The sequence below is a fragment of the Salvelinus namaycush genome, chromosome 8 (genome assembly GCF_016432855.1).
Source record: "Salvelinus namaycush isolate Seneca chromosome 8, SaNama_1.0, whole genome shotgun sequence".
Lineage (NCBI taxonomy): Eukaryota > Metazoa > Chordata > Actinopteri > Salmoniformes > Salmonidae > Salvelinus > Salvelinus namaycush.
In genome coordinates, this window is record NC_052314.1 from 31620446 (window position 1) to 31639875 (window position 19430).

At 42.0% G+C, this 19430-nt stretch overlaps 1 protein-coding gene across 1 annotated transcript; it reads left to right on the forward strand.

The window, feature by feature from the left end:
* Window positions 1-5167: 5167 nt before the first annotated feature.
* Window positions 5168-16233, forward strand: LOC120052616 (gelsolin-like). Its single transcript, XM_038999636.1, has 15 exons — window positions 5168-5348; window positions 5734-5888; window positions 8048-8209; window positions 8536-8685; window positions 9878-9964; window positions 10110-10331; window positions 10596-10811; window positions 11825-11958; window positions 12658-12748; window positions 13006-13176; window positions 14019-14196; window positions 14461-14576; window positions 14694-14771; window positions 15578-15638; window positions 15770-16233. The coding sequence occupies exons 1-15, from the start codon at window positions 5168-5170 to the stop codon at window positions 15928-15930; spliced, it is 2163 nt and encodes a 720-aa protein (XP_038855564.1). The 3' UTR covers window positions 15931-16233.
* The last annotated feature ends 3197 nt before the right edge of the window (window positions 16234-19430 follow it).

Below are 19430 nucleotides of genomic sequence, written 5' to 3' on the forward strand. Positions count from 1 at the left end.
AGAATGGCAGAGGGGGAAAAAATAAGAACTGTTTCAGTAATAAACTATGCCTTTAAATTGTAGTTGGTGGCTCAGCTAGTAGGATCCAGGAGGGGAAAACCTATGCAAAAACCGTCTATATGAGTCATATTCATATTTTACAGAGGAATTAACAGTATGATTGCATATTGGAAAGACTTTCACATACATTTTTTTATTTTTTTTATTTTAGAATACATCCATTTTATTGTATACTACAGCCATTTTTCAATTGTATTGCTCAATTGAGTTGCTGTATTAGCATGCTGCAGTGAATAAATAGTATGGAAAGTTACACACATTGGTATATGAGGTAAAAAATATATAGGCCTATCTCTGCCATATATCTCTGCATATTGATATGTTTTAACACAATGATATTGTGAACTAAATAAACTAATGACAGAAAATTAATTAATTATTCTATTTTCCATTTATTATTTCATTTTTCATTATGTCGTTTATGTCTCAATCTTACATTACATTTTATGTAAAAGTAGCAGTGTGTAAATGTTTTTGGGAGGGTGTGTCACACAGATAACATCAATTATACACTATATATACAAAGTATGTGGACACACCTTCAAATGAATGGATTCGGTTATTTCAGCCACACCCGTTGCTGACGGGTGTATAAAATCGAGCAAACAGCCATGCAATCTCCATAGTCAAACATTGCAGTAGAATGGCCTTACTGAAGAGCTCAGTGACTTTTAACATGGCACCGTCATAGGATGCCACCTTTCCAACAAGTCAGTTTGTCAAATTTCTGCCCTGCTAGAGCTACCCCGGTCAACTGTAAGTGCTGTTATTGTGAAGTGGAAACTTTTAGAAGCAACGACGGCTCAGCCATGAAGTGGTAGGCCACACAAGCTAACAGAACGGGACAGCCGAGTGCTGGAGCGTGTAGCTCCTAAAAATTGTCTGTCCTCGGTTGCAATACTCACTATCGAGTTCCAAACTACCTCTGGAAGCATGGTCAGCACAATAACTGTTCGTTGGGAGCTTCATGAAATTGGTTTCTATGGCCGAGCAGGCGCACACAAGCCTAAGATCACCATGTGCAATGCCATGCGTCAGATGGCGTGGTGTAAAGCTTGCCACCATTGGAATCTGGAGCAGTGGAAACGCTTTCTCTGGAGTAATGAATCACGCTTCACCAACTGGCAGTCCAATGGACGAATCTGGGTTTGGCGGATGCCACGAGAATGCTACCTGCCCCAATGCATAGTGCCAACTGTAAAGTTTGGTGGCTGAGGAATAATGGTCTGGTGCTGTTTTTATGGTTTGGGCTAGGATCCTTAGTTCCAATGAAGGGAAATCTTAACGCTACAGCATACAATGACATTCTAGACAATTCTGTGCTTCCAATTTTGTGGCAATAGTTTGGGGAAGGCCCTTTCCTGTTTCAGCATGGCAATGCCCCCGTGCACAAAGCAAAGTCCAGACAGAAATGGTTTGTCGAGATCGGTGTGGAAAACTTGACTGGCCGGCACAGAGCCCTAACCTCATCCCCATCGAACACCTTTGTGATGAATTGGATCGCTGACTGCGAACCAGGCCTAATCACCCAACATCAGTGCCCGACCTCACTAATGCTCTTGTTGCTGAATGGAAGCAAGTCCCCTCAGCAATGTTCCAACATCTAGTTGAAAGCCTTCCTAGAAAAGTGCAGGCTGTTATAGCAGCTACAGAGAGGACCAACTCGATAGTAATGCCCATGATTTTGGAATGAGATGTTCGACGAGCAGGTGTTCACATACTTTTGGTCATGTAGTGTGTATGTCATTTTGTGGTCTGTCATCCTATAGTTTTTACTGTTTGGCGTCTGAGGTGGGTAAGTGTTGTGAATTAGCCCAGAACCCATCCAGTAGAACCACAGAGGAATCGAGCTGCTTGCGGAATACTGAGAGAGTAATTGGTTAGAGGACCACATGGGCTACAGGGGCATACGTTTACAGATTCCCGTCTTGGGGAAAATGTTTCTTCTTTTTCCAATCCAGTCTCATGAGACGCTTCAATCAAAACACTGTATTTGCTGAGATCAATAAAATGAAAAAATATCTTCTATCACGTCTTTATGTACATGACATTTCAAGTTTGGAACGCAATCATGTCAGGTATGGTTGTATGGTGAATATGGACCACAATACATTTTCAGATGCTGAAATGTTGAGAAATGGATAAGTCATCCTAACAGTCAGTTTGAGAGAAAGAGAAAGAAAGAGAGATAAGTAGAGAGAGAAAGGGAGAGAAACAGTTCTTTCTCTCGAGTCAGTCGGGCTCATGTGACTCACTCTCTCATTTGCACCACCACCCTAGATCAACATTGAGTTACTGTCGGAGTTCGAGATAGACACCATTCTCATTAAGGAGTAATGGTAAAGTGTCCGGTTTCATGTAAGTCTGATATTGATACAAAAACATGAGGTATGAGAGACATACTGCCTCTGTGATACAGAGCGGTTGTTTGACAACACGACATTCTAAAAGGTTTCACACACAATGTTAAAAGCATGACATTTTGCTTTAATTATGTGGATGACATCCGTAGTAAAGAAAGACTAAATACCGTTGCCAAATAAATGAAATAGCCTATGTCTCTGACTCATTTTTCCGGACAGCTGAAGAAAAACTCTGCGACGATTTGAAGGAACAAGGCCAATGAGAAGGCTACAATCTTCTCTGTCTGTTGTAAGGGATATTGCAGCTGCACAAGCAGGATGCTGTCCTTATACATTGCATTGGAGTGAAAACAATCTTTGTTTGTGTGATGATGTAGGCTTATATTTGTAGTTGCTGCCATGTCATAGTCACTAGCCAGAGTTGCTGAAAAATAACACTACTGCTTTGACTGCCTGTCTGCTTCCTGCTTCGCCAAAGTTTGCAATGATGGTGAAAAAAAATATTAGACCTTGTGTCTGTGACTTGCTTGTGTTTGATATGTTGGCTAAATAGCTACATGTAACTCCCCACTTGAGTTTTGTGTTGCTGCAAAAAACTATCTGCGAGTATGTACGAACATGTTGATCATGTCTTTTTTGGACAACATGTAAACGGCTGCATGTAGCCTAACTTTGAAAAAAGAACATGAAATCATGCTTATGCTTAAAAGCCTACTGAGGCATGGAATGCAATGGACATTAACCTTCTGATGATGGTCTAAGTGTCAGCCATTTTGGTCAAGGAGTTGGTCAACCATGGTTTGCCAGTGCTGTGATAAGATAGTGTGGAAAAAAATACATTTGAAGAATTTATCTTCACTGTATGTTTGTTAGTTAGCTAGCCAGACAGTTTAAGAGGAATGATTCCAACATTCCATTCAAACAAGGCAGTCAATCCACAGCAATACACTGGCTGAAATCAGTTGATGATAAGACTTAGACAAGTTGTAAAATCAACAAGTACTGATAGTGTATCATATAATAGCACTCACAGTTTACCAAGAAAACAAATCATTTAGTCATTTATGGTCTTTTTGAATATATTTTAGAGGCTATTTATACAGAACATTTGTACAAAACCTGTATAAACTGTATTTATAATTATATGACAATATTTTAGGTTGACAGTAATTCTATTACTCAATTTCTGATATATCACACGCCTATCTGTTATGTTCCTGCATAAATCAAATCTGGATTATGCCTCTACTGCCATTAACTCATATTACACTGGTTTTGATTTGTTCCTGACCAATGTGGCTGCCATTTTCACTCCATTCTTGAACATTAAGGGTGTATGACAAAGCCCCTCTAGTAATTTCATAGGATCTCTATTGCAGCAGCTAAGAAAAAAAATCCTTCACATGGGCAGAAATATCTGTATTTTTAGCCCCAGCAAAATGGTTTCCAGAAAATCCGGAACTGCAACCACTCCTTTGTTTTACAACAGACACAGGGATCTGCTGACATAATATTGGGTCATTCAACAGAACACACACCTGTCTTAAGTAAACAATACTGTTTAAATTCAATAGTCATGTGATATGGCCTTCTCTTCAGTGAGCCAATAATTTCCTCTGTTTACCTGGAGAAAATATTACCTGGAGCTTTGACTTGTGTTGTGTAATAAATGCCTCTAAGGATTCAGTCATACATTAACTAACCTAATTGACGTACAACGTACAGTAATGATCCTATTACACATATGACACAATACTAAAGTAGTGGTGTATTATGAAACCTAGGACTTTGGTACTTCTACACTTCAAAAAATGCTGGGTTGAAAACAACCCAGCGCTGGGTAAATAGTGGACAGAACACAAATAGGGTTATTTTGACCCAGGGTCACTTAGTTGGGTGGTTTTCTTTGAAGACTGGAGGCATGGCTTATTAGTGACGTGGCTTTCAGATAGTTCGTTTTGGCCACCCGTGAGAGTAAATGTTATTCCTGTTGATCATGATATGTTTGTGCACTGCAAATTTCAAATGTTCTTCAATATTTTTTGCAAGTTACGTATGTTAATATAAATGTTCTAACATTATTTAAATATTGTAACAGTGCTAACTCTCCCAACATTGGGATATGCATAGGCACCTGAGCAACTCACACTCTTGTGTAACAAGCATTTCGCTACACTCGCATTAACATCTGCTAACCATGTGTATGTGACCAATAAGATTTGATTTGATTTGAACCCTCATAAAAGCCACAAAGTGTCAGTGCTCAACCTCATTAGTGATGACAATACAAAATAACATGAACCAGAATGATATTTACTCTCATGGGAGGCAAAAAATATCAATTTGAAAGCCACGCACCCACGAAGCCACTCTTCCAGTCTTCTGATCTGACCCGGTGGGTCATAGCTCAATAAGCCAGCATCAAAAACCCAACTAAGAGACCCAACTGGCTGTTCCAAAATAACCCAACAAGTGTTCTGTCCAATATTTACCAAGATTGATTTTTTTAACCCAGCATTATTTTTGAGTGTACCACTACAGACACTATCCAAGGTCTCGTTAACTGGTGATAAAGAGCCATACATTTACATCATATCTTTGACTTTATTGTGATTCTGATTTTTTTGTGTGTTTGTCAGTGATAATGACAGTCATCTTGTGTATGACCTTGACTCTCCATCACCTCCTCCTCCTCCTAATCACCCCTTCGCTTTCTCCTGCTCCTCCTCCTCCCTTCCAGAACCATGGTGTTCCATAAGGAGTTCCAGATTGCAGGAAAGGGGCCTGGTCTTCAGGTATGGCGTGTGGAGAAGATGGATCTGAAGCCGGTTCCTAAACAGCTCCATGGGAACTTCTTCACTGGAGACTGCTACGTTCTGCTCTACACCACCGCCGCCCCCTCATACTACATCCACATGTGGATGGGTGAGTGATAGAGCTGGTTACCCCACTGATATATCCTACCACCAGAGTCACTCAAGCTGAGCCTTTAACTGCTATCCTATACGTGCAGAAAATGATAATGATAAGCATTATCAAAAGACACATGTCAGTTCACCTGTCATATTTATTTGATAATTGACTGAATGGTTCCTCCCTTTTATGTTTTGAATGCTCCAGGGTGAAGTTTCCCCTAGGTACACAGCTATATTCAGCAATCCTAACCTTAATCAGTAGTAGGAAAAATGCAAAACTGACCCAAGAACACCGCCTAAGGGGGAACTTCACCCTACATCGTTCTGTATGTTCTATGGCCTTTCCCATTGGTAATCTTACTCCTCATCTCTGTCTCTATTGGCTGATACCACAGGAAATGAAAGTTCTCAGGATGAAATGGGTGCGGCGGCCATCTTTGGCACCCAACTGGATGATTTCCTGGGCGGAGGCCCGGTCCAATTCAGAGAGGTCCAGAACAATGAGTCTATCAACTTCCTGGGATACTTCAAGTCTGGCATCAAGTACAAGGTGAGGTATTACTGAAAACTGTATCATTAAAAATGACTGAAAGTCTCTGTTTTCCTTTCCAGCACTTAGAAGCTTACTCTGTTATTATACAGCTCACTACTATACTTCTCTGTGTATGTCAATGACATTGAAACCCAATGCAGTGAAGGGAAGGAAAATAATGTGTGCGGGTTTTGCATTATTAGGTTAAGTATTGATAACCAAGTATTGACAACAAAGTAGATTCAAATTTGAACTTGGTGACTAATGAGACTGAAGTTTAGATCTATTGAATTACAGGGTCCTACAATGGGTGGTCAAAGGTGTAGTAATCTATTCTCTAGTGAGGACCACCCCAACAGCAACACTCCCATTAAGTTAAGGATCTCTTCAGATCGGTGTCCCACCCACGGGACGGTTGCGCTAATGTGCGCTAATATGATTAGTATGACATTGTAAGTAACAAGAACATTTCCCAGGACATAGACATGTCTTATATCGGCAGAAAGCTTAAATTCTTGTTAATCTAACTGCACTGTCCAATTTACAGTAGCTATTACAGTGAAAACATACCATGCTATTGTTTGAGGAGAGTGTACTGTTATGTACTTGAAAATGTATATATTGACCAATTAGGCACATTTGGGCAGACTTGATACAACATTTTGAACAGAAATACAATGGTTCATTGGATCAGTCTACAACTTTGCACATACACTGCTGCCGTCTAGTGGCCAAAATCTAAATTGTACCTAGAGTCCTAAGTTAGATACTGGCCTTTCTCTTGCATTTCAAAGATGATGAAAAAAACACATGTTTTTTTCTTTGTATGATCTTTTACCAGATCTAATGTGTTATATTCTCCTACATTAATTTCATTTCCACAAACTTCAAAGTGTTTCCTTTCAAACGGTATCAAGAATATGAATATCCTTGCTTCAGGTGCTGAGCTACGGGCAGTTAGATTTGGGTATGTCATTTTAGGCGAAAATTGAAAAAAAGGGTCCAATCCTGTGTTGAAATACTAATGATTCTCGACACATGTTGCCAAAAAGCTAACTGTACTATTTAAAGGACTGTGTCTTTAAGTTTTAGCTTTAACAGTGGTTAAAGTTTTCCATAGAAGGTTGCTATGGAGAGTTTGAAATGGTAGACAGGCTGAGGGAGGGCACATCTGGGTCTTTTTTCAGAAGGAAGCCTTGGAAGTAAATATTTACTTACTACTCTGGACAAAGTTACTCACAATGAACTTTGAAGTTGGAGTTTGTAACATATGTAATATACACTGAGTATACAAAACATTTATGGAAAATTCCACCCAAAAACTATCTTTTGGTATTTGTTTCATTAGTTAATTGTTGACATAGTCCTAAAATGTTTTGCTTCTCAGTAATCAAGTTTTCAAGACAGAGACCCCTATAACTCAACTCTGGACCTTGAAGCCAGTTCCACTGCTTTTTTCATTGTTGCCCTCTAATTAGGGACTGATTTAGACCTGGGACACCAGGTGGGTGCAATTCATTATCAGGTAGAACAGAAAACCAGCAGGCTCCGGACCTCATAGGGTAAGAGTTCAATACCCCTGACATAGACTGACCAGGTGAATCCAGGTGAAAGATATGATCTCTTATTGATGTCACTTGTTAAATCCACTCCAATCAGTGTAGATGAAGGGGAGGAGACAGGCTAAGAGGTTAATTAAAGAAGGATTTTTAAGCTTTGAGACAATTGAGACATGGATTGTGTATGTGTGCCATTCAGAGGGTGAATGGGCAAGACAAAATATTTAAGTACCTTTGAATGGGGTATGGTAGTAGGTGCCAGGTGCACCGGTTTGTGTAAAGAACTGCAACGCTGCTGGGTTTTTCACACTCAACAGTTTCCCGTGTGTATAAAGAATGGTCCACCACCCAAAGGACATCCAGCCAACTTGACACAATTTTGGGAAGCATTGGAGTCAACATGGGCCAGCATCACTGTGGAATGCTTTCGACACCTTGTAGAGTCCATGTCCGACTAATTGAGGCTGTTCTGAGGGCAAAAGCAGGAGGGTGCAACTCAATATTAGGAAGGTGTTCCTAATGTTTGGTATACTCACTGTGCATATAAACTTCTTATAAACTATGTTTTATTGTTAGCTTTGTTAACCTGACACATTATTTAAATTCTCTGTCCCTCAGCAAGGTGGGGTGGCCTCTGGCTTCCAGCACGTGGTGACCAACGAGATGAACGTCAAGCGTCTGCTGCACATCAAGGGCCGCAGGGTCATCAGAGCCACAGAGGTGGACATGTCCTGGTCCAGCTTCAACAGTGGGGACTGCTTCATCGTCGACCTGGGAAAGGTGAGCTGGGATAGGGTATCAGTGACTAAGCTCAACGATGAAATTAGAAGTTAAGGAGTTAGGTCTCCTCAACCAGACCCTCGTGCATTGAACTTAGCCGATGCTACATAAGGGGATTGTCACATAGGCAGAAGCACAATGTTTGCATATGTGTAATGGGAGGGATGACGGCTCCAAAGAAGGAGAGGGCAGTAAAATACCCCAGTTGTTATTTTGTGGAGCATACATGAGCATGCATAAGTAGTTATATCCAGAGGCAAGACTCCTCCCTTACCCTAAGTCTGAGTCATGGCCATTAATAAGAGAACTTTTGTTTTTATTCTCAGGACATCTTCCAGTGGTGTGGCAGTGAGTGCAACCGCTTCGAGCGACTGAAGGCGTCCGAGGTGGCCATCGATGTCCGTGACAACGAGAGGAATGGCCGGGCCAAGCTGCAAATTGTTGAGGAGGGAGGAGAGCCAGAGGCTATCATCAACGTGAGACATTGCATTTTTACATTTTAGTAATTTAACACTCTCTTATCCAGACACACACACACACACACACACACACACACACACACACACACACACACACACACACACACACACACACACACACACACACACACACACACACACACACACACACACACACACACACACACACACACACACACACACACACACACACACACACACAGATGATCGAGGAGGGAGGAGAGCCTCTGACTGAGTCCCAAATCATCCCCTCACCGCTCCCCCTCCAATTGCACGTTCACGCGCACCTCTGCCATTTGCACAAGTGTCTCATTGATGAGGGAGTGAAGATGATCGAGAGTGTAGGGGCTAATTAGACCTTCAGATAGTCACTTCCACCGAGCCAGCAAGGCTGCAGGCTTCAGAGCGAAGTGCTATCCCGACACGCACTGCGATATGTTTGGAGTCTGCGCAATTTCATAAAATAATGGAGAGGCATTCCTAATTATATGTTGTTTGCATTTGTTAATGTCTGATTTCGAGACTTGATACATGTAACAGATGACATACCTCCCAAATTAAATGTTTAACTGTTACTGTGGTTTATATCTTGTAAAACAACAGGGGGATTCGTTAATTTGAATTTCATGGTCGTTTTATTGTTTAAAAGTGGAACATGTATTGCATCATTCAAGTAAGGAGTGTGTTCCGAAGTTGATGGGTTTATTGATCCCATCCCTACTCTCTGGAGGTCACCCTCGGAGTTTCGTCAGCAACACGTGACGACGGAGGGCCCTTCGAGCGAGTTGATAGGGGCGAGGGGGCAGTTTGGGATTCACCGACAGGCTGTCATCGACGTGAGTCACCTTCACCACCACTTCCTGTCCCTGTAATACAGGAAGGGAATATGGGAGCGAGGGTTACTGGCATCTGGCATTATTATGCCCTTTTAGCACACTAAGACATTGCAGTATGAACTTGAATCATTTTAGCTGTCTTCTATTTTGTCTCATTTAATGCATTTTTAAAAGGTAAGGGGTTGTTCCTGGTCTTGCACGGTGGTCACAAACTCTATACAAGGGTTTTTATGCAACGGTGGAACAGTAGATGAGCGCAATGGGACTTCATAGGGAGAGCTGATAAACTTGGCTATGACTTATTTCTCCTTATTCACGGTATTAATAATTGCTGTGTTTGTGTTTATGTTAAGGCTCTGGGGCCCAAACCCAACATCCCTGCAGGAAGCCCTGATGACGAGACTGTTGAAAAATCCAACAAGAAGGGAGCTCTCTACATGGTAAAGACTCACAACCCTGTGCTGTTCCCAGTCTGTCATATGTGTATGTTTTGTGGTGGCGCTGTGTACTGTGAAAGCACAATGGTCCATTTCAGTTGTCTCTGTATAATGTGGATGAATAAAGATGTATTGTATTGGGTTGTAGATCTCTGATGCGGCCGGCTCCATGAAGGTGTCAGTGGTGGCCCAGACCAGCCCCTTCAAACAAGAGATGCTCTCTCCCAGCGAGTGTTACATTCTGGACAACGGATCGGACTGCAAGATCTTTGTCTGGAAAGGACCTAGTGCCTCCACAGATGAGCGCAAGGCTGCCATGAATGCTGCAGAACAGTTCATCAAGGAGAAGAATTACCCCAAGCAGACCCAGGTAACGTTACAGCAAACATGTCTTCAGACTGCTGCCGTGCATTCGCATGCCAAAGTTATGCACCATGACAGTAACCTTTCTACCCTACTGCTGCTGAATTGTGCAAAAGTCATACACTACAACAACAACCTCTCCACATCCCATCACCACTCACTCAGCTCTGTGTATTGACCAATTCCTTTGGATCTACTGCTATCAACTCCCTTTACAGATATGTGGGTTGAATGATTGAAGTCCTTTGATGTCTTCTTCTGTCCTGTACAGATCCAGGTGTTGCCGTGCGGAGGAGAGACTACCCTGTTTAAGCAGTTCTTCTGTAACTGGAAGGACAAGGACCAGACCACGGGCCCAGGCCAGGCCTACAGTGTGGGACGTATTGCCAGGGTGGAGCAGGTCCCCTTCGACTCCTCCGCCCTACACACCAACAAGACCATGGTTGCCCAACACGGCATGGTGGATGACGGATCCGGGAAGGTTCAGGTACTGCTGAGAGAATCTAGTGATGAGATTCAGTATGATGATCTAATTCCAGTGGTGGAAAATACCCAATTGTCATACTTGAGTAAAAGTAAAGATTCCTTAATAGAAAATGACTCAAGTAAAAGTAAAAGTCACCCAGTAAAATCCTAGTTGAGTAAAAGTCTAAACGTATTTGGTTTTAAATATACTTAAGTAACAAAAGTAAATGTAATTGCTAAAATATACTTAAGAATCAAAAGTAAAAGTATGAATAATTTCAAATTCCTTATATTAAGCAAACCAGATGGCACCATTTTCATTTTTTTAAATTTTATTTATGGATAGCCAGGAGCACGCTCCAACACTCAGACATCATTTACAAACAAAGCATGTGTTTAGTGAGTCCGCCAGATCAGAGGCAGTAGGGATGACCAGGGATGTTCTCTTGATAAGTGTGTGAATTATAATATTTTCCTGTCCTGCTAAGCATTCAAAATGTAACGAGTACTTTTGGGTGTCAGGGAAAATGTATGGAGTAACACTTTTCTTTAGGAATGTAGTGAAGTAAAAGTAAATATAAATATGTCAAAAATATAAATAGTAAAGTACAGATACCCCAAAAAACGACTTAAATAGTACTTTCAAATATTTTTACATCACTGTATAATTCTACTACTCCTGGTGGTGTGAGAATAGTTTTTTTGTTTTGTTTAAAGGAGTGAAAAGAGTGAATCTCAATTTGTCTTTCCAAAAATCCTTTCATCTTATCTCCTCACCTACTTCTGAACTGTTTTGGAGGAGAACATCCAAGGTCTATCCCCCTCAGACCTCCTTCTCCAATGTGCCATAGAGCCATAGAGAGAATAACAGGCAGAGGGAGAATGTGTTACAAGGAAGTAGGCAAACTTGTGCATGTGTGCTGGAGGCTGCCGTCCCGACCACTAGACCACCCAGCCCATATGTGAATTGTTTTTAATGTACCACACACTGAGAGTTGCACCTTGGTAACTAAAGGTGATGCTTCTCCTCCTCAGGTGTGGCGTGTGGAGGATGGTGCCCAGGTGCCAGTGGACCCCTCCAGCTACGGCCAGTTCTATGGAGGTGACTGCTACCTGGTCCTGTACAGCTACCGCCTAGGAGGCAGGGAGCAGCATATCATCTACACCTGGTGAGTGTTGTTCACCATGTCGCCACAAGAGAGAGCCATCATCAGACTGGAGCTATAGACTGAGTATACCAAACATTGAGAACGCCTTACAAATATTGAGTTGTGCCCTTTTGGCCTCAGAACAGCCTCAATTCGTCGGGCATGGACTCTACAAGGTGTCAAAAACGTTCCACAGGGATGCTGGCCCATGTTGACTTCAATGCTTCCCACAGTTGTGTCAAGTTGGCTGGATGTCCTTATGGGTGGTGGACCATTCTTGATGCACAAGGGAAACTGTTGAGCATGAAAAACCCAGCAGCATTGCAGTTCTTGACACACACCAGCGCCCCTAGGACCTACTACCATACCCTGTTCAAAGGCACTTAAATCTTTTTTTCTTGCCCATTCACCCTCTGAATGGCACATACACACAATCCATGTCTTAATTGTCTCAAGGCATAAAAATCCTTCTTTAACCTGTCTCCTCCCCTTCATCTACACTGATTGAAGTGGATTTAACAAGTGACATCAATAAGGGATCATAGCTTTCACCTGGATTCACCTGGTCAGTCTATGTCATGGAAAGAGCAGGTGTTCTTAATTTGTTGTATACTCAGTGTAACTGCAGGAGCACATTAAGTTCTCTCTGTTTGTGTCTATGTTATCCCATACCATAACAGTGATTGATGGATTGATATATTGATTGATTGATGTCTTCAGGCAGGGGCGGAAGTGTACTCAGGATGAGCTGGCTGCTTCTGCCTTCCTGACGGTCAGGCTGGACGACTCCATGGGAGGCTCACCTGTCCAGGTAAGACTTACTGTACAAAGACAATCCAAGAACAATTGCTCCCCATTCAGATAAATCTGATTTAAACACACCTCATATGTCTTTCAAAAACTCAGAGAAGTGTCCTCTTGTCTTTGTAGTTTGGAAGTGTGATTTATTTATTTAACCTTAGCCAGGTAAGTCATTGAGAACAAAATCTGTTTTACAGTAACAACCTGGCTGTGAAAGCCCATGGTCTAATGGTTGTGTTGAAATGTCTCCTCTCCTCTCTCCTCCAGGTGCGTGTGACTCAGGGCCAGGAGCCGGCCCACCTGATGAGTCTGTTCAAGGGGAAGCCCATGGTGATCCACCTGGGCGGAACGTCTCGTAAGGGGGGCCAGAGCAAGGTGGGCTCCACACGCCTCTTCCACATCCGCCAGAGCTCCACCAAGGCCACACGGGCTGTAGAGGTCAGTCAGTCACACAACATACACGTATATCTGGGACGCTAAACCAGACAAGAGAAAGCATGCCTGTCTATATAATGAATATGAATTGTGTGGGTTGAGGTTATTAAATGTAAAAGCACTAAACCTCTCTCTAAAAGCTTCAAGTTTTTTCTTGAACCCTAAATGTTTTTCAAATAGATTACTAAGAAAAGCTCATCCATTGTTTAAAAATGGCCTTTTTGCCTTTGTGCAGATTGCCATGTCCCATTTTCGATTAATTTAAAATTAAACATTTTTCAAGTATCTCTCTTTTTCAAGCAAGCACTGCAGAGCTGGTTACAATTTCAATTTCATCCCCCTGAAAAAATAGAACAAATATTATGGCTGAACTCAAATGTGCTGGTTAATAAAAAACCTGTATTTATGTTAAATATGTTTGAAAAGGGTATTTTGTTATTAAATGATATTGTAAATTGGAATGGTAGAGTTGTGTATTTTATGGAGTTATCAGAATTGTATGGGAAGGTCTACTCAATCCAAGATTACAACCAATTGATTACAACATTACCACAAAAATGGAGGAGGCAGGTGGCAGCAGGAGGAGGTAAGGAACTGGTCTGTCTGCCTAATATAAAGGATCAAAACTGACAGGGGGAATAAAAGTAGCATAAATAGGACAGTATGCCAGTTTCATTTGAGGACCAGGATGTTGACAGCTGTGCCATACAAATTGAAAATAGTTGGAAAGAGATTTTTGATGTAGCGATGGTACATCAAAAATGGTACAGGGTGTATGAGTTGATTTATAAAACGACGCAAGATTCAAGACTTCGTGCCCTCCCCGTCTCCAATCCTCTCCTCAGGTGGAGCCCTCTGCTGCGTTCCTGAACACCAATGATGTGTTTGTGCTGAAGTCCTCTGACACTATGTTCCTGTGGAGGGGAGTGGGGGCCACTGAGGAGGAGATGGCTGCGGCACAGCATGTCACCTCTTTCCTGGGAGGAGGGCGTGCCACTGTGGTGTCAGAGGGCAAGGAGCCTGGTGGGTGTTGTAGTCTTACACCTGGTGACTGTCATAACAAAACGTCCCTTAGTGATGATAGGATTTATTTTACATTCATTTTTTTCTATTTTAAATACTTTTATTGCAGTGCTTTTATTAGCAAATATTACATTTGAACAATCATTACAAAATGATGTACTCACTATAATTTATTCTTGTATTTTTCTGATGTTTCTCCATTTGCATTGAATGAAACTGGTATGATGAGTGTTTTGATGTACCATATTCTGCTCTCTTCCCCAGCTGGGTTCTGGTCTGCTCTGGGAGGGAAGAAGGAGTACCAGACCTCCAGCTGTCTGCAGAAGATGGTGAAGCCACCACGCCTGTTTGGCTGCTCTAACAAGACTGGCAGACTCATAGTGAGTGGAGGAATGCTTTCTCTTAGTGAAGGGATGGCCTATTTGGTTGTGAAGGTTGGAGACATCAAAGGAAACTCTGTATTTCTTTCTCTTTCTCTTTGTCTTTCTCTCTCTCAGGCTGAGGAGGTGCCTGGAGATTTCAACCAGTCAGACTTGGCAACCGATGATGTCATGCTTCTGGACACTTGGGATCAGGTAAGGTCTTGGCATGATGTGGAATACCATTATAAAACCATTAGACAGTATTATCCGCATGATCCCAGTGGCTCTGATGCAACTTGAGTCCTGCCATGAGTTTTTAGAGGTAGTGGTCCAATCCTCCAATCCCTCTTCACATCCTGCTTTTATTGTTTCCTGTATAATAATTTGAGTGTGCAGGGTTGATCCCATAGAAATAGAATGACATACTTCCTGATGTATATAAACCCTGGATTGCTGGTACTATGTATTGGCCAATGAGAGGCTTTGAAGCTACCGGTCAGCCGTATTGGCAGTCATCCATAGGAATGAATGGAATTCTACAGTATTTCAATTAAATGTTTAAAGGACAAAATGACATGTATTTAAGAATGTTTTTGTTGTAGTGGGAACAGTAACATAAGATAAAAAATATACAGTATATAAAATGTTTACTTGAAGGACTTTTTAAAACATATATATTTATTAGCTCACATAATATTATTTAAAAGTATACATTAAGGTGTCTATAATAGAATAAAGGTGGCAAAAACAAATGTAGACATCAATACATGTATTTCTGTAGCTTAAATTGTTTTATTTACAATGGTTGGGGAATGCCAAGAAGGAGGCGTGGTTGCTTCAAAACAGCACTTCCTGTCTGTCATCTAGTGTAAATCATTGTTCCTGGCATGGGAACACACACAGTACAATTAATATGGCCGCCGGTCCACACATCACGGAGCATTGACTTGACTGGGAATGTCTGTCTAGTTATTCTATTTCTATTGATGATTCACTCTCTATTTCTATTATTTTAATAGGTCTTCCTCTGGATAGGCAACGAGGCCAACGAAGTGGAGAGGACCGGATCAACAAAAATTGGTACGATTGATTAATAATCTGGATTTATTGGCCATTGTTCATACATACACTCTATCCCTACCTCATTGTAGTCATTGACAAAAAGTGTCAATCTATGGGACTTAATGTAGAGCTTTCTTTTTGTCTTTCAGCCACAGACTACTTGGATTCAGACCCCTCTGGACGCCGGGGCATTGCCATCACCACGATCAAGCAGGGAATGGAACCGCCAACCTTCACCGGCTGGTTCCAGGCCTGGGACCCCAAGATGTGGGAAACAGACCCTCTGGAGCGTATCCGTGCACGCTTTTAAAATGTACTGTCACTAGGACAACCACTTCCCCCTGCTCCCTCCCCTTCTTTCCCCTCGCATGGCTTCTTCTCCAGCATGATCCTGTACTCCTAAAAACAAGGCCAAGACATCTGCGAGCAGTTGGACCCATAAGCCAGATGAAACTGGTCCATTATATTGGACCAGTTTACAGTTCTGCTTGGATTAGCTTGGTCGCAGATATGTTTGTGTTCTTGCCTACTCCATTGCTGTGATTGTCAAGCCAAATGTTTGACATAACAATGAGTGACAAGGAGTATTGTCTTTATTTGACTATTTTCATGTATAACTGTGTGGCTTCTCAATAATACAATAAAACACAATAATTAAAACTAAATATGTTAGCTACAACGTGTAAACGTGGCCTTCAAGGGGCAATCAGAAGTTGCGACATACATTTTTGGACTTAGAAATTAATGATGTGTACCCATTGATTCTTGAAGAATATATCTTATAAATACCTCATTAGCTTAGTTCAACTGACGTACCCCATTAGAACACCAAATATAAGCTTATTTTACTCCAATGTTTGTAAACAATATACCCTCAAAACATTGGTTAAAACTATAATTTTGATATAATGGATGGTCAATCCTTGCGTCCATAGCTCTTTCTATGAAATCGAGAATGATTACATTTTTCCAGCCCCATCTCTCAGCTTTTTGGTACTTTTATTTTCAATTTTTTACTTTTCAATTTTTTACTTAACATTTTTTTTTTTTAAATCTTCACTTCTTAAAGCATTGTAGGTTAAGGGTTTGTAAGTAAGCATTTTAGCGCATGTGACAGATAAAATTTGATTTACCAAACCAGGGCTGAAGAGACCGCTTTGTTATGGTTTCTTCTGCTGATTTCCACGTCATTTGTGTGACAGAAATGTAACACAAACAATGTCATACACAATTACTAATATCATTTTTATAGTGTCTTGTCTTTCTAAGGTCCTGTGGAAAAACATAAAAACCTACTTAAATAAGACAAATGTTCATGCTCGTAGGGAATGTTTCAAGACTGATGGCGGACCCCCAGTAAGACCAGAGACAAATGAACTGGGGGACTAGTTGACCGGGATTATTGATAGCGAGCAACCCCTGGATGGTATTTGGACAGTTCAGATGGGGGTCCGTTCCAATCTTCATTTGGTTGGACACATTCATTCAACATGTTCCATTCCCGCACTGCAGCGAATATGGAATGTTGTCAGTCATCTCTTGCACTCCCATAATAAAAATTATGTAATGAACTCAATTCTTGTAATGAACTCAACTCAATAATGCAGCAATGTAATAATTTTCTAGAGGCATATGATCACCATAGCTTGGAAGGGATAAGACGGGATGAAGGTCAGCCTGCTACATCTGCAGTAGCCAGGAGTGAAGACTGTGTCAATAACCTGGGCCAGAGGACAAAGACAAAAAGGCTGAGCATGCATGAGAAACTGGCAATGGAATTTCATGAGCCAATTATTTAAAAGAAGCATGAATGAAGAGGAGGAAGTGCGAAACATGAAGCAGCAGTACCAATGTTCTTAGGGGTCCCGATATTTACATTTGTGAATTAAAACCATCTTTGTTACCAATCCATGGATATTGTTTGCTTCAATCACTTGAGCTATCTTTGGGTGAGAAGTGCTCCATAGCAAAAGCATTTCTGCAGGCTAGTCCATTTCTGTCATTGTCTGCCTCAACCACGGGAACATCTGGGTCATCCTCATCTTCAAAGTGAGGATCTGGGCAGCCATGCTGTTTGCAGTAATTGTGAAGCACTGCTGTTGCAATTATGACAATGCAGCATCTTATTGGTTGAAAGCGCAATGTGTTTCTGAGACACTGGAAATGTCTCTTCCATACACCAAACATGCGATCCACTACACCTCTGGTGCGGATATGAGCTTGGTTGTACCGTTGTTGCTTAGGCCCTATTGCATGAAGATAGGGGTTGAAGAAAAAGGGGGTGCTGCATACCCACTGTCACCAAGTATGATTCCACTATGTTGTCCCCCTTCAAGCTGAGCATACAAAGAGATGTTTTGGAAAATCTGTGCAACAATGTTGGAAAACTGCAAATTGGGAGTGCACACACTTTGTACATTTATTGAGAACCAGTTTTTACGATTCCTGTACTCCTCAACATCTGCTGTAGAGGGAAACTTGAACGGTATATCTATACAGCCAATGACTCTGTAGTTGTCTTGGGCAGCAGCGTCAGGGAACTTGATGTAATTGTCTTTCACTTCATATATAGCACTGCAGACTTTATGGACTATTCTGCATACAGACGGTTTACTTACACCACACAAATCTCTTGTTTCACGATGGAAGGTTCAAGATGCCAAAAACCTCAAGGTGATCAGTACTTGTAGGGAAGGAGGAATGGGTCTTCAGATGAAAGCCTTGGCTCAAGCAAACAAATGACGTCATGTACAGTTTCTTTGTACATACAAAAGCGGTCACGGAAATTTGATTTAATCAAAATCATTCAGTGGGTTGCTCCTGTCTATAGCCACCCTTCTGTCTGGCCTTGGCGCTGCTCTTTGATCATCATTGAAATAGTCCAGGTAATCCATTTTCCTCCATTGCCAAGGTCAACCTGGGAGCCAACATCCATTCATCTGACGTTAAACCTGCCTCTAGCCAGGTTGAATTTAAGCCTTCACTTAGATCTATACTGACCAAAATGTAAACGCAATATGTAACAATTTCAACGATTTTGCTGAGTTACAGTTCATAAAGAAATCAGTCAATTGAAATAAATTCATTAAGCCCTTGTCACACCCTGATCTGTTTCACCTGTCTTTGTGATTGTCCCCTCCCCCCTCCAGGTGTCGCCCATTTTCCACATCATCCCCTATGTATTTATACCTGTGTTCTCTGTTTGTCTGTTGCCAGTTCGTCTTGTTTGTTCAAGTCAACCAGCGTTTTGTGTCTCAGCTCCTGCTTGTTCCAGTCTCTCTTTTCTCGCCCTCCTGGTTTTGACCCTTGCCTGTCCTGACTACGAGCCCACCTGCCTGACCACTCTGCCTGCCCCTGAGGCTGCTGCCGATCTGTACCTTTGCCCCACTTTGGATTACCGACTTCTGCCTTACCCTGACCCGGAGCCTGCCTGGCGCCCGGTACTGTTGCCTCACCTCTGTTTTACTGATCCCTGCCTGCCTTGACCTGTCTATTGCCTGCCACTGTTGGAATATTAAACTATCGTTTATTCAACGTGGTATGCATCTGGGTCTTACCTTCATACCTGATAGTACGAACTGGCCATGAGTGACCCAGCAGACCCGGACAGCTGCGCAATGTCAGCTCCTCCCAAGGAGCCTCCATTGGTAGGCAAGAGGAATTGGCCGCTCCACCGGCCACTCCACCTTCCCGGGAGCCCCGGTTACCTCCTCCGGAACGCTTTAATGGAGAGCCGAGCACCTGTTGGCCGTTTTTATCTCAGTGTGCCCTCATTTTCGAGCTTCCGCCCTCCTCCTTCCCCTCGGATCG

Coding starts and splice junctions, on each gene's coding strand:
- LOC120052616 (XM_038999636.1), top strand. CDS start 5,168: ATGGTGTTCCATAAGGAGTTCCAGATTGCAGGAAAGGGGCCTGGTCTT. Junction 5,349..5,733: donor CTACATCCACATGTGGATGG/GTGAGTGATAGA, acceptor CTGATACCACAG/GAAATGAAAGTTCTCAGGAT. Junction 10,332..10,595: donor ATTACCCCAAGCAGACCCAG/GTAACGTTACAG, acceptor TGTCCTGTACAG/ATCCAGGTGTTGCCGTGCGG.